The following is a 13,877-nucleotide window of genomic DNA, read 5'->3' on the forward strand; positions in this document are numbered from 1 at the left end:
AAAAGTGAATGAACACTTCTGCTAATGCTCTTTAAAGTAATGCTGCATATACAGGCAATATTTGCTCATGTCAGTGACCGTGAATCAATCTATCTATCTATATATATATATATATATATATGTGTGTGTGTGTGTGTGTGTGTATTATTTTTAAAGTGTTTTTGTTTTGTATACTCACTCAGTATGATAAAGAGACAGATCTGTAATTATCCGAGTGCCAAGAGATTGCGAAACTAAAAGTTTTATAAACTGTTGCCACATTTTTTCCCCTCCTGTATCTTTGGTGCTTATCATTTGTGAGATTCCGTGTGCATTCCCAGAAACATTATAATCAGATACGCTTTCAGTCTAAATAAACTCTCATTGTTTTATTTCTAAGGATTAACTGTTCTAAAACAGGTCTCAAACTTTCAGGAAGGTAGATGAGTATTTGTGTGTAACAGCATCGATATTTGAGGTGAAGACGCATGGGCAAGAGTAAGAGGTAAGAGTTATATTACAGGATTGTAATAATGAGATACTGAAACATATCTGATGATCTACAAAGTATTTCACAGTGCAGTCTGTTATTTCTATGTTGCAGTAAACAACAATCACTATCACCTTAAAATACTTAACAGGTTTAACACATTTAATCAGAAATCTATGAGTAAAAATAGCTTAAACAAAATACCAAAAATAATGGAATCTTCTGCTTCAATCTCTTAAGTTGATTTAGCAATGATAATGCTGAATTTTTATTAGGACATTTTAAAACGTAAAGCTTTGAGTTAATAGAGATCACGTAAAGCTGATAGTCACAGCCTTGCATTTTCAATATTACTGTAGCAGTTTTAGAGAAGATATTGATGATAAAATCTGATATTTATCTCCAAATGCTGCTGGATTTAGAGAAATAATGAGCTCATCGTCATCATCCGATTTTCAGATCAATATTAAATGCTTCGGAGGTGCTCTAATTTATGCTACTTGCTCTTTCTGAGGACTCTGAGCGCTTGTTCTGAGGGCACAAAGACGGTCTGTGTGTCACCTCACCTCCCCACCCCCTTGTAGTCGCTATAAAGTGTCATCAGCTACGCAAATGAAGTGCCCATTGATAAAAAGAGCAGCCGCCTTCCGATAGAAAAGACTCGAGTCGGCGAGTGCAAGGTGGAGAAACGCGCGAGAGTCGTGCGCCACGTTAATTTATTGCGATTCTTAGGGCATAATAATAACCAGCACAGCAGTAATATATCGTCCACACACGATCACTGTGCGAGTCTTTAAGATTTACCTTTGCTTTTATTTTGTGTGACTTAAGCAGCAAAGATCAGCCTCTGTCTACAGGGCCACTCGATGCACGTTAACGCGCCAGAAAGGAGAACTGCACTGATTTAAATGGGGAGAAAATTATTTTTGAACAGATGCCATGCACATAATTATTACAGCTGCAGATATTTGAGAACACTGTGGGAGAAATTTCACGAAAAAGAACTGCAACAAAAAAGTAGCTTATTGTTAACCAAAAAAATGAAAATCACTTTGGTCATAAAATGCACGGAGCTGTAGGAAAAACAAGGCAGTGTGTGAGAATAATATTTAACACTCAGCGCTCAGTACTGAATGTTTAGTCAATCACGGTTCATTTAGACGCTTTGTAATTACATTTGGCAAACAAACGAGTTGAGTTACTTTTACATTTGCACGCGCGCATACACGCACGTGCACAGGGACGCACACAGGTGTGTTGTGGCCCAGAACTCTAGCGCCAAATCTATCCGCAACAAAAGTTCTTTACAAAGAAATTAGAGCCCTGAAATAAGTGCAAGCATGTTTTGTTTATTTCCAGCCCTATAGACTTTACCCTATAGAGCCAACAGAAAGGAACTATTGAGTTACACAGCACGTACCATTATAGCGTGGGGAGATCTGCCAACCCTCTCAATGCCCCATTTTCCTTTAAAAGTTCAGCTTCCAAAAAAGTGAGAGAGGGAGTGAGAGCTGAGGGAGGAAGACTTGGTCTCTTCGCTGTTGCCGGAAGCAAAAAAGGACCTTTAAACACGTCGGCTTTAGGCCCAGATACAGAAAAAAACACGCTCTTTCAAAAGTCGGTCCACTCTGAAAGCGATAGAAGGAAACGAAGACACCAGCTCCGAGCCTTCCGTCTACCGCTGTTTGGCGTCAGATGCGCCCATGTCCCGCAGAAAGAAGTGAGGGAGACGTCTGCGTCTAAGTCCCGAGGTGCGTCCTTCGGCGGCCAAACTCCAGCAGACTGGGAGATGCTAAAAAAACCCCTCCCCGAATTAATACTGATAATACGGGTTTAAAAAAAAATCAAAAAAATAACCCAAAATAATAATGGACGGGAGAAGTGACGCAGAGTAAGTTTTGTTTCTATTATTTTTCCGTGTGCAGCCTTTGCGGTCGATCAGCTTCTGTGTCCAAAACGTGTCCAAAAGCAGCTGTCTCCTATGCCGCGCGTCCGTTCTGTTTTACCCTCGTATCTCTCTCTCTCTCTCCTCTCTCTTGATCCGAACGCACACAAACACACGCAAGCACACGCACGGAGTTACACGCAAACGGGGGGGACACCCCTGGTCCCTCGCCGCCTCCTCCTCAAAGCTGACGAGATGAAAGAGCAGCTTGCGTCGTGCCTCTTCAAATCGCTACAGCCTCGCCGATAGAGGAATGCCTGTACAGCGATACGTCGTCGGTCGCGGCTTCGGCGGGGCTCTGGATGCCTCGGTGCGTAAAAATGGAAGCTCGCCGTGCGCTCCGGCAGCGATAGATTGCCTTGCTCTTCCCTCCCTCCCAAAATATCAGCCACTAAATAGCTCACCTCAGCAGCATGCGCCCTGTTTACACGCACATACACAAAATAATAGACGGGGAATTGGGGCAGTTGTTTACAGTGAAGGTTGGGTTGGGGGGCCGGTGCTTCAGGCGGCAGCGTCGAACTGGTGAATTATTAGGTGAATTATTAATAAAGCGAGCGGTGTGCAGTCTGTCGCGGAGAGAGCGGAGCGGCCAGGAGAGCAGCTGGGGCTTTAGGAGCATTAGGAGGACCAGAGGCTAAATCACGGGCTGCAGGGATTAGAGGGCTGCGCCGGCTCCTACCTACCGCCTGAAGTTTGCAGAGTGACTCTGTGGGGACGGCGGAGCGAGAGCAGAGCTGCTCGGTTTTTATGTGTGTGGTGTTTTTTTTAATGTTTACAACCCAAGAGCAAAGATCGAGCCACTAAAGGATGATATGTTATTTTAATGACAACCTGGCCACAGATATAAGCTGTGCTCTCTGTGTCCACGCATCTGATAATATAAAAAAGGGGGAAAGTCAGCTGTCAGTTACTGAGCAGCCAAGCAGGACATCTTTCTTTAATCACAAAACTTACTTTGTTTGATTTCCATTATGGAAATCAATATCTGTAGCACTAAGGGTATTTTGCATGTGACTGTCAGGATGTGACGCTGTGAAGCAACAGGATCAAATTCATTTGAGATATCGCAGACATTCTCACCAACATGATTTAAAAAAAACAAAACAAAAACACGCTCTCCACTTTACCAAAAAGCAACCACGTGTTTTAAGAAACTGTTTATTGCTCCAGAGATTTTAAGGACAACGGCCAGATCCAGCAGACCTGCCACATAAGACACTTGGTGCACGTGCTTTCTGATGTCAAGTTTCAATTTAAGAAAGTTTCTTCTTCTTTTAATGTAAACTTGGATACATCACCTGGAACAGATTTTTATTCAAATGAAATTGGCCAGGAGAACTTGTGGGGACACCTTGGGGCCTAAAGGACATAATCTAAGAATAAAAAAGTCACCTTAAAAAAGCAGATAAGAGTGATTTAATAATAAACTCTGGAGAAAAAAATATCTGGAAGATTTTGTGCAGATTTGGTCACTCAACCTGTTCACACGCCAGTCACATTCAAAACTTGGCCGTTTCTTGTTTCATACTCAACTTTCGGGCTTTCCTCAACAGTTATAAACGGCTGGTTCAAATCAAAGCAACAAACTAAATATTTTCGTTGTTGCAGATGAATCTGATACACATCGTCTGGATAAATCTGAATTTGGCCTTATTTCTGCTTTTATTTTCAGCTGTGCGTGTGGAGTTATCTGCCTCTCTCCTTTAGAGAGAGAGAGGGGAAAAAAAGAAAACAGCCTAATGACATTCCTCCAACATGAGGGTTTATAAATAATTAAACGCTGACCTCCCCACACATTTGGCCACATCAATTAATCATCTCTAAATGAATTTGTTTTTGTTTCAGCATAATTTCGATTATTCGGTGTGCGTCTGTGGCGGGATGACATGTGCGGGGTTGTTATTGTTATTATTATTGTTTAGAAACGGAGGCCCCCGTGGCCCAGTTACCCAACAGCAGGGAGATACGAACAAGTGTCGTTTTTTTGTTTTTCTGTGGTTTTAATTTTGTTTTAACACTGGAGACAACCAAGACTGACCAAAATATGACGAGACTGAGCAGAAACCACGTAACCTAACACTTAGTAGGTCAACAATTTATCGCCTCCGTTAATTGATACGAAGGACCTGTATTACAAATACATTTTCCTTTTGTTTATCATAAAATTATTTTTATGGAATTATTTTGAAAAAGAGGGAAAAAAATGACTAGGCCTTTAAAAAGTTGACCCTCACTCTCTCTATTTTTTTACATATTTCTGACATTTTTAATGTAATGATAATTTTGTTTAAATAACTAATAGGATCTTATTTGTTCAGGCATAAAACAAACTGCAGGTAGACGTCGAGGTAAGCGATTACTAAGTTCAACAATCAGATGAATGATTGGCTTGATTACTAAAGTTGGTGAATGACTTAAAGTATGAAATAGGAGTAGGAGCCTGTACAAATAATAATAATAATCATGATGATGATAATGAGTATAATAATGATACTATTATTAATAATAATAATTCCTAATGTTACATTAACATTTTTATTAATTGATTGAATGACAGAGGCTTTCTGCCTCAAGCGTCTTGTTAATTTTCACAGTTTGTACCTTGAACTTTCCCAATACTTACTTTTAATATTAATTCTGGTCTCTCTCTCTTTTTCTTCTTCTTCTTCTTCTTCTTCTTCTTCTTCTTCTTCTTTTTTTTTTTTTTACAGATGCTGAAGCACACACATGCCCAACGGCCTGTTTGGAGAGTGACCAGTTAATTGGAAAAACACCAAACTGTGCCTCTAAACCCCAAATAATCCCACAACACGGTTTCCCCCCTCTTTTTTCTTAACTCTTAATTAAAGTACAAATAACAGCACAGTGAGCGCGCACTGTGTACTCAGCACAGCCCACTATAGCCCGGAACTTACCGCAGGCCCACAGAAACTTCTACAAGCTTCAGGTAACGAATCTGCTTCCAGAAAAAAAAGAAAATAAAAAATGAGATGATAAAATCGAAAGGTGTTTTTGTACTAGCAATAATAATAATAATAATAATAAAAAAAATCACGTAGCTTTGTTTTAAAGCTGTTTAGTGAAAATCGTTGGAAAAATATTAACATGACATCAAGACAGGTGTTTTAATCAACGACCAGGTTGAGGTATTTGAGGGGAAAAACACCGTAAATAAAACAAGAGATTAAAAATCCGATAAAAAACGTAAAATCAAAAAAATATAAAATTAAAGTAAAAATATGGCATAAATAAAAAACATAGAAGGGGGAAAATCCACAGGTATTTAAAACACGGAACCTCTGAGGACGCTGAAAAAACGAGAAACTGAAACTTTAAATACCCCCTTCGTTTTCTTTAGATATACATTTCCGCTTGAAATTTCAAAGGCAGAATTACACCTGCATTATAAAACGGAATGGTTTTAATAACGTAAATAACGTCGACAGTATTACACGGAATTATATATCTCAAATTGTTTTCTGAAATAAATAAAATCCACAAAAATAAATAAAAAAATAAAAACGCAAAAAAGTCCGATGGCCGTCGCAAAAACATTGTTTAAAATGTAATCATTAAAGCTGATAAATATAACACAGAGGCAAAACTACATGCATTTGTTTATTAATGTGTCATAAATAATAATTTATACTTCTTCCTCCTGATGCTGAGGCACCATATGTTTAGCAGTTGACCTGGTTTCAACATTTCCCATGTTTTTCTTACAGTCCTGATTTATAAAAAAAAAGGCGGGGGGGTTGGGGGGGGGGGGGATTGCTGGTCTTATTTTAATGTGAGGCCCTTAAAACTGTTTGTGTTTTTCCAGGTATTTAAATATTAAGCTGCGTTTAGTGGAAACAGGCAGTACGCTAATAAAGAGAAGATTATTTTGTCATTAAAGCAAAATACAAGAAGGAGGAGAAGTCTCAGAAGAGTTAATGCCTTCCTCTGATGTTTCTTGGAATAGAACATTAAAAAAATATATATATTTAGTTGATATGCCTCAAAAGTTGAAGGACATTTGTTGGCTTTCACTAGTCCTAATCATGCGAGGCAACTTATGAGCATCAATTAGGCTGAGATTTGAGCTAATGAAAGCCCTGAGCAGTGAGTCTCACCACAACCCCCTAAACCAGCCATTACTGCAGACCACAATGGCTCTGATAGCACGCTGTTTTAAGACCCAGCATTATGTGGGCAATAAGTTCTCTAAACCTCACTGCGAGAAAAGAAGGGCACATTGTGGGATCAGGCAAGCAAAGTTTAGACAACATAGAAGGAGTTTTTCTAAGTCCAAAATGCTTGTCTGTAAACCCCAAAACGAATTAGGGGAATTTTTTTTTCTTCTTTTTACTCCAAATGACAAGTTTCACATTCCAAGCTGGAATATAACTGCAAACCATGATTGACACGGACAAAACTAATTATCAGAGGAACACTAATGCTGAATGAGACACGGAGCTGCTCAGTGGATGGCACTGAGATATTGTAAATATTCACTCATCAGTGATGGACTTGGTGTCATTACATGTTTGCAAGATTAGAGGCACGAAATACAAGGCAGAACTGGAGTTTGCCAAACAGAGTGCACTGCCAAACTTCAATCAACAGGTACACACTTTATTGAACAAATGACTAAATACTGAGGTGTATAATGAAGGGGAGAGGGGGCATGCTAGGGAAAAATCTGAAATATCCTTTAAGCATTTAGAAAGAATCATCTCTTTTTAAGCAATTCAGAAAACAACCCAGCGAATCTGTGTCTGTTTATGTGGTTCTCTTTCTGGCCCCCAAACTAAAAGCTCAAATAACTCACATTTGTCAAACGTAATGGCCCAAAAAACACAGAAGCTGATTTATCTAATCTGAACAAGTGTGGCAGAAAGGCATTCACCAAATCTATAACCACTATAAATAAAGGAAAAAGAAAATGGAGAAAACAATGCAAACAAAACTGTGAGCTCAATCCAATAGCTTCAGCAGCTACTGCATGTACAATTCTACTAGTAAAGATCACACGCAGCTATGTTTGCAAAGCCACACATGACTGCTATAAAGAAACAATCAAACAAAGTATATATAGCAACACTGAAAAAAAAAGAAGCTATGTCTATATAAGAAACCAAATCTTGGATCTATAATAGTGCCAGAAGGAGATTTAGAAAAGTGGACTGCACATCTACAACAGAAATGGCAAATACAAACCGAAGGCCCGAGTCGTGCTGCCTTTCTTCTTTTTAAACCACTTCACTCTGACTCTTGACTGCAGCACTACTGACATCTACTCCCAGCCTGATCTCACCGCCGCGCGCTGCAGTGAAAGTTAAACAAAAATATACCCTGCATCGAGGCAATACATCAAACTCAAACTAGAACTATCATTTTTCCCTCTCTGCAGTCTTTATTCCTGTCCCTGCTGAAAGAAAAGCCTCGCAGAAATCTGCATCTCCAAAAGTGCAGTAAGCGGTGGAAAGAAAAGGGGGGGAAAAAAAAGAAAAAAGACAAGGCTCTTTTTGTGTGCGGTGGCCGAGGTTTTATCCCTGCATTGCAGAGTGTTGTCTAGCATTACAAATCTCAGCCCCGGCCTGGATGGACACGGGAGGGCTCTGCTGGCCCTGCTCACACTGTCTGCATCTTTTACGCTCTGCCATGCAAATAAACTCAAATCAGCGAGCAGCTGAGGGAAAGCGCTGAGGAGATGGAGTGTTGTTGAAGGGGAAAACACGGAAGAGAGCGGAAATAGAACGAAGCATAGATGGAAGGAGGAAATGGAGAAATGTATGTGGCAAGGAAAGAAGGAAAGGAGGAAATAGTTAGCTTCAAGTAGTTGCACAGGGGCCAAAAGAGAATAAGTCTGTGTGCGCTTGTGTGCAACGCAGAGAAAAAGAGCGGGTAGTAACTGGCCATTGGAGGGGTGAGGAATGCCCGGCCCTGGCACGGGAGAATGGGATGGAGGGTGGAGTATGTTCACATTGCTGCTGCCAGCTGAGCACATTCCCACTACAGAGTCATGGAGACTTTTTAACCTACAGATTTCGAGGCAGCAGCTTCAGTCCGGAGATTTTTTCCCACTGGGGGACAGCAATAAAGCGCTCACCATGATCTACTTTTTAAAAATGTTGTGCAGCCTCTAAACTGACATCAGGTGATTCTGAAATTATCTGGAAATGAAGATTAATTTAAATGTTTATTTCTTGTTATTTTACATTATACAGCTTACACAGACAGGAAATTTGGCAGGAGAGATAGGGCATGAATGTGCCACATGTGGTACTCGACTCAGAGACATTGTGATTATGGCGTTATGGTGCCTTATAGACCAATAGAGGAGAGCACAATTTAGGTTTTTATTATAAGCTATAATTCCCCATCCCACCCCTCAGTGCTTATATAATATATATTTTTTTAACTGTAAGGAAACTGAAAAAATAATATGACCCACCTAAACACTGATATCACCTTAATTCTGGAATTATATTTTTTAACCATATTTTTTTATTTATTTATTTTTTAAATAAATAATGCATTTTGGGGGTTAAGTTAAAGGATTTCTAAACAATATACAACAGATAAGAATGGCGAAAAAAAATAATAATTTAAATGAAGCCTGTGGGCGTAACATATTCATTGTTTGGCAATAATATCCAACACCTCTGAAGGCACTTCATGTCAAAAAGGGTCCTTGCAAAATAATTTTCATTGTTATTTAGGTATTATTACGATTTTTTTATATGGCTTCACTCCTTTGAAGTCATAGAGGACATGTGTGAGGAAACCTTATATGCCCTTTTCAGCATGTGCTCCCTTTTAGGCTGAGCTAGTGAACTCTAGCAGGAACTGTCTGACAATGAGAGAAAAAAAATCCTTTAAATTGATAGTATTTTTAAGAAAAAAGGACTGAAGGTAAATGTACTGAAAGCAGCTATGTTGACTCAATTATTAAGCACAATTTTGAAATACTTGTAGTTTGGCTTGAGGGTTATATTTTTTTATTGATTAGTTTGCTTCACTACATGGTCAGAGGGAAATTTTATACTTTTTTTTTTTTATCCACCACATGTAATTTCTGGGTGCTTTGGAGAAAAAACCAATATGGCAAAAGTGGACAATGTCATAAAAAATGACGCTTTGTTGTAAAGTCAGCAGTTGTTACCGTCTGCAGGCTTTTTAGTGCTTCTATTAGAGTGATATTGTTTCAATAAGAAGTTTAGGATTTGAATGCTTTTTCCATTACTGTTTATTAAAGTGTGCAGTAAAGCATAACGTACGGCTTCACTGATTTGTCTAACTGCAAATTTTACTCTGAGACAAACGTTGGTAATGCATCAGGAGTACGTGACATGAGGACGCGAAGAGCCGTTTGGCTTTCTGAGGAGAGACCTCACCTTTCCTAGAATTAAACCGAGACGAGCTTAGTGTGTGTGCATGTGTCTTTGTGCTATAGTCAGTGCGGTGGTTTATCAGTAGCTCACACTGGGCACAGTTTTGATAGCACACCACATACACGCACGAAGTGAAACTGATAAAGCATAAGCACAGTTCTGAATCACATATTTCACGTCAGATTACTAGCTGGACAACAGGGATATTATAATTAAGAACTAAAAATAATTAGGTGACTAATTTATTAGATGATTGACGGTTATTTTATTTTTTTCAAATCTAGACATTTATTGGTTCCAGCTCGTTCATGGTGGAGATTTGCTGCGTTTCCTTGCCATGTTTGAATATTCTGGGTTTTTTTGGGAGTATTGAGCGAGCAAAAGGAGCAATTTGAAGATGGGAAACTGGTGGGAGTTTATTTTTACACAATTGCTTTTCATATATCCGACAACGCAAATAAATACCTAGTCAGATGAATCATTTAAATATAACCCTAAGTTATGTTATTTATCTTCAAGTGAGAAGAAAATATGAGCCACATTACCTACTCACAGGGACACAGTAGCTCCCTGTATTTGTACAGACGATTGCTTTTTGTGTTCGCATCCTTCTGAAGCAGGCAGATACTCTTCTTTGTGTCATAAACAGTTAGCAAACATGACCTGATGTGAGGTCACCTAAACGGCAGCACACAGGCTGTCATTGTGGCTCTGTGTCTCCTCCCATTCTGAGAGCGAGGACGACTTCAGCACCGAGCGAATTTGTTCTGGGCCGGGCAGGTCAGCGGCGGGTGCAGCGTAAAAGTTAGTTAGTTTTATGTTTGTGTGACGAGGAGGGGGGACGGTGGTTAAATGGAGGGTATGTGTGTGTGTGGTGTGTGTGTGCGCGCGTGCTTCCCCAGGAGAAAAGAGGACTCCTAATCTGTTTTCCTGGCTCTTCTTTAAAGGGAGAGCAAGACACACTAGAGGCTCCCTCTGATCTGCTGCCCCATCCATCCCTCACTTTCTCTCTCTCCTCCATCTCTCCTTTCCTCACTTCCATCATCTGTCTCTCGTTCCCTCTGCTTTTAGCCCTCGTTTTCCCGGCCCCCCGTCCCTATGCTCTCTCATCTGTTGTGTTGGCCCGCTCTGGTCTTTGTATGGCGACAGCCCCCATCTCCAGATACTGCCTAAGAGCTCTGATTCCACTTAATCACTCAGTTTTTTATTAGTTTTCCCTCGCAGGGTATTTTGTGTTCTGAATTGCGTTTATCTATTATGCTGTTTCAGATTTATTGCTTTAGGAGGCAGACTGTGTGGCACACTACCCACCAATACGGTACACGATGCTGTGATCTCTCTACGTCTGCCCCTCTTTATGCCTGTCTGCTTTCATCCCTTCAAAATTAAATGAACAAATACACAAGGAGGGTGCTATGCCACACTAACTCACAACTCTTTTTTTTGTTGTTGTACTTTTCCCTATACTTTTTTATTAGTTTTCTTTAATTTGGGCGTCTCAAGGTCTCATCTGCATTTATTTAGTATGCAGAAAGACCACAGGGGAAGAATATGTGGCATCGGTTTATTGGATGGTACTCTACTTTCACATCCATCTGTCCTGGCATCTTTAATGCCTCATTGATTTACTTTTCCAATTTCAAAATAAAAAAAGAAAGTCACAGGTATGGCTTCCTCTGTGAGCACAGATGTCTGTCTTTGAATGAATTTTGAGTAATTTGCTGAATATTTAGAGCGGCTTAGTCGTGACGTTGGCACCTTTGAATTATACTTAATTAAATTACAGTAAAAGAAAATACTGTTCATTATTCGGTCATTAATCAACCGCTAGTGACGATTTTATTTTGTCGGCTGACGCTATTGCTCAAGGTCATTTTGTTGCCACTTCTTTGCACTGCAGTTTAAACTGCTTATTTCTACGTAATTAGGAGACATGGCATGCATACTCAAAATATTTTGCTCCAAAATGGCGGCACACCATCCTGGCCCTCCATTTTGTTCTGTCACTGGATCGAGTCTGGATCCTGCACCTGACATGTTGGACCAGTGTTTGCATTTGAAAATACCCTCTCTCCACGTCCTGCTGTTACTATGCAACCCCTTCTGGTTATTGGTCACCAAACGTGCCGCTAACCTGCTGCACCAATAGGACGGAGCCCCGCAACTGTGGTTTCCTCCTTCTCCACTCTGCTTCCAGGGCTTCCTGTGACCGGGGGGGAAAATATGGGCACTGGCCATCACCTCGACCAAATCCAGAACCAAATGAGGAGAGAGACTCGCAGAAACAGCCAGACAGAGGGAGACAGAAACAGAAACAGCGAGTGAGCCAGGGTGCAATAAAAAATTATGATTACACATTGATAATTAGTACAAAGCAAGAACTGTGGTCACCATGTAGACATCGGCAGCTCCTTTTTGGAGTGAAAAAGGGAAATTAATATTCATGACCTGGTTCCTCCCATCCAAAATTCAGCACCCTCCCTCCCTTCCCACTCTGATCCTCCCTCCTCCTCACTTCCTCTCCCCTCCGTTGGGTGGCAACACTTGGTAGGGCACATGGTGAGACAGCTGTTGCAGGGCAACATGGGCATCTGTGGTGCTACGTAGAGGAGAGGAGGTAGTACAGCGGGTGTGGGGGGTGTCTGTAGGGGTGCAGACGGCATCAAGAGAGGGAGATAGTACCCCGTCTCAGCACTGTGTGCATATGTGTTTGTGTGTGAATGCGTCCAAAAGTTTCCAGAATTATTATTTTGATCTTTAGAGGAAGATGGAGATGTACGTTAGGGACACAATGAACAGCGAAAGAGACAAAATGAGGTCTCTCTTTTCTTCTTCTTTCGTGTCTAGCTGTGAATGAAAAATAGCACCTGTCCTCCAAGCTATGACAGAGACAGCATTAGCATAAGAACACTAGGATGGACTGCTCCAAGATTGGAGTTTGTGTCTTCAACAGCCAAACTCAAGCCCAACACACACACACACACACACACACACACACACACACACACACACACACACACACACACACACACACACACACACACACACACACGTGCCTGTTTTCATGCCTGCATCTCATTCTGTCTTTCTCTCACACACACCCTCCTCCCTCTGCACCTTCCTCTTCAGAGGGAATGGGCGTTTTCCCAGGGTTATTATCACATGCCAGGTGCCCTCCCCTCCCTTCACCAATACGCAGACAAACGCACATAGATATACACCTCACCCCCATCCACCCATCTCCTCTCCTCTATCCCAGCACCTACCACACACCCTTGCCATTTCTCTCTCCCCCAAAGTGCCAGCGCAGCCCCACCTCATGGTGCCAAAGTGGGCAGCCTCTGCCTTGGCGTTGCCGAGGCCTTCTGGTGCCCTAGATAGCTGTGTGAGTGTGTGTGTGCGGCTGCGTGTATGTGTTTGCGAGCACTGGCCCAGCTCTTTGCGGACACAGCCAGCCCTTTAAACTGTGTCAAGGCTCCAGATGCTGGGAGAGACTGGGATTAACACAGGCGTTTGTATGCAGACACATATACACAGATGCACAGAAAACATTATCTAGGCCCATATATTGCATCATACTTGGGTTTTATGTTTTGACAAACGGCTGAATAAGTCTTACAAAACCCCCCAAAACAAAACAAGACAAGAATGACAAAGAAAAGAACATGCTTATTCCTTTTGTTATTATTAATTTTATTGTTATTATTGATATGAAAGGAATGCTGTACATGACTCTATACTACTAAAATACTGGATCACATACAGAAATGTAAGAGACAGGATACAAAGGTATCAGAGATCCTATGGTGAACCAACAGGCCCTGGCAGTACGCTGAGACGACGCACTGATGCCAACGCAGCACCTCAGAGAGTGGATTTGGATTAGGCAGACACAGAAAAGGACCACGGAGACCTGACAAACACACACACCCCAGTGTCCGTACACTAGCCCTTTAGCTGCATGCCACTACCCCGAGGGCATTAATGCACACGCTCACACAAACACATGCGCAAATATGCAGACACACACAAATACAGACCAAGTGTCCACCTACTGTTACTTTAGTGGCCTGCCACTGCC

General features: G+C 41.1%; 1 protein-coding gene across 9 annotated transcripts in view; it reads right to left on the reverse strand.

Annotated features, from left to right (window-relative positions):
* Positions 1 to 2,940, reverse strand: part of LOC134629269 (nuclear factor 1 X-type-like) — a 109,949-nt gene extending 107,009 nt beyond the window's left edge. For 2 of the 9 annotated variants that reach the window (XM_063476466.1, XM_063476469.1), the window contains exon 1: positions 1,890 to 2,940. In XM_063476466.1, the coding sequence (XP_063332536.1) occupies positions 1,890 to 1,892 (3 nt within the window). In that variant the 5' untranslated portion in view covers positions 1,893 to 2,940. The remainder of the gene's footprint in view (positions 1 to 1,889) is intronic. The other 7 variants (XM_063476473.2, XM_063476472.1, XM_063476468.1 and 4 more) reach the window with 6 other exon arrangements.
* Between the last annotated feature and the right edge of the window lie 10,937 nt (positions 2,941 to 13,877).

The sequence above is a fragment of the Pelmatolapia mariae genome, linkage group LG6 (genome assembly GCF_036321145.2).
Source record: "Pelmatolapia mariae isolate MD_Pm_ZW linkage group LG6, Pm_UMD_F_2, whole genome shotgun sequence".
Lineage (NCBI taxonomy): Eukaryota > Metazoa > Chordata > Actinopteri > Cichliformes > Cichlidae > Pelmatolapia > Pelmatolapia mariae.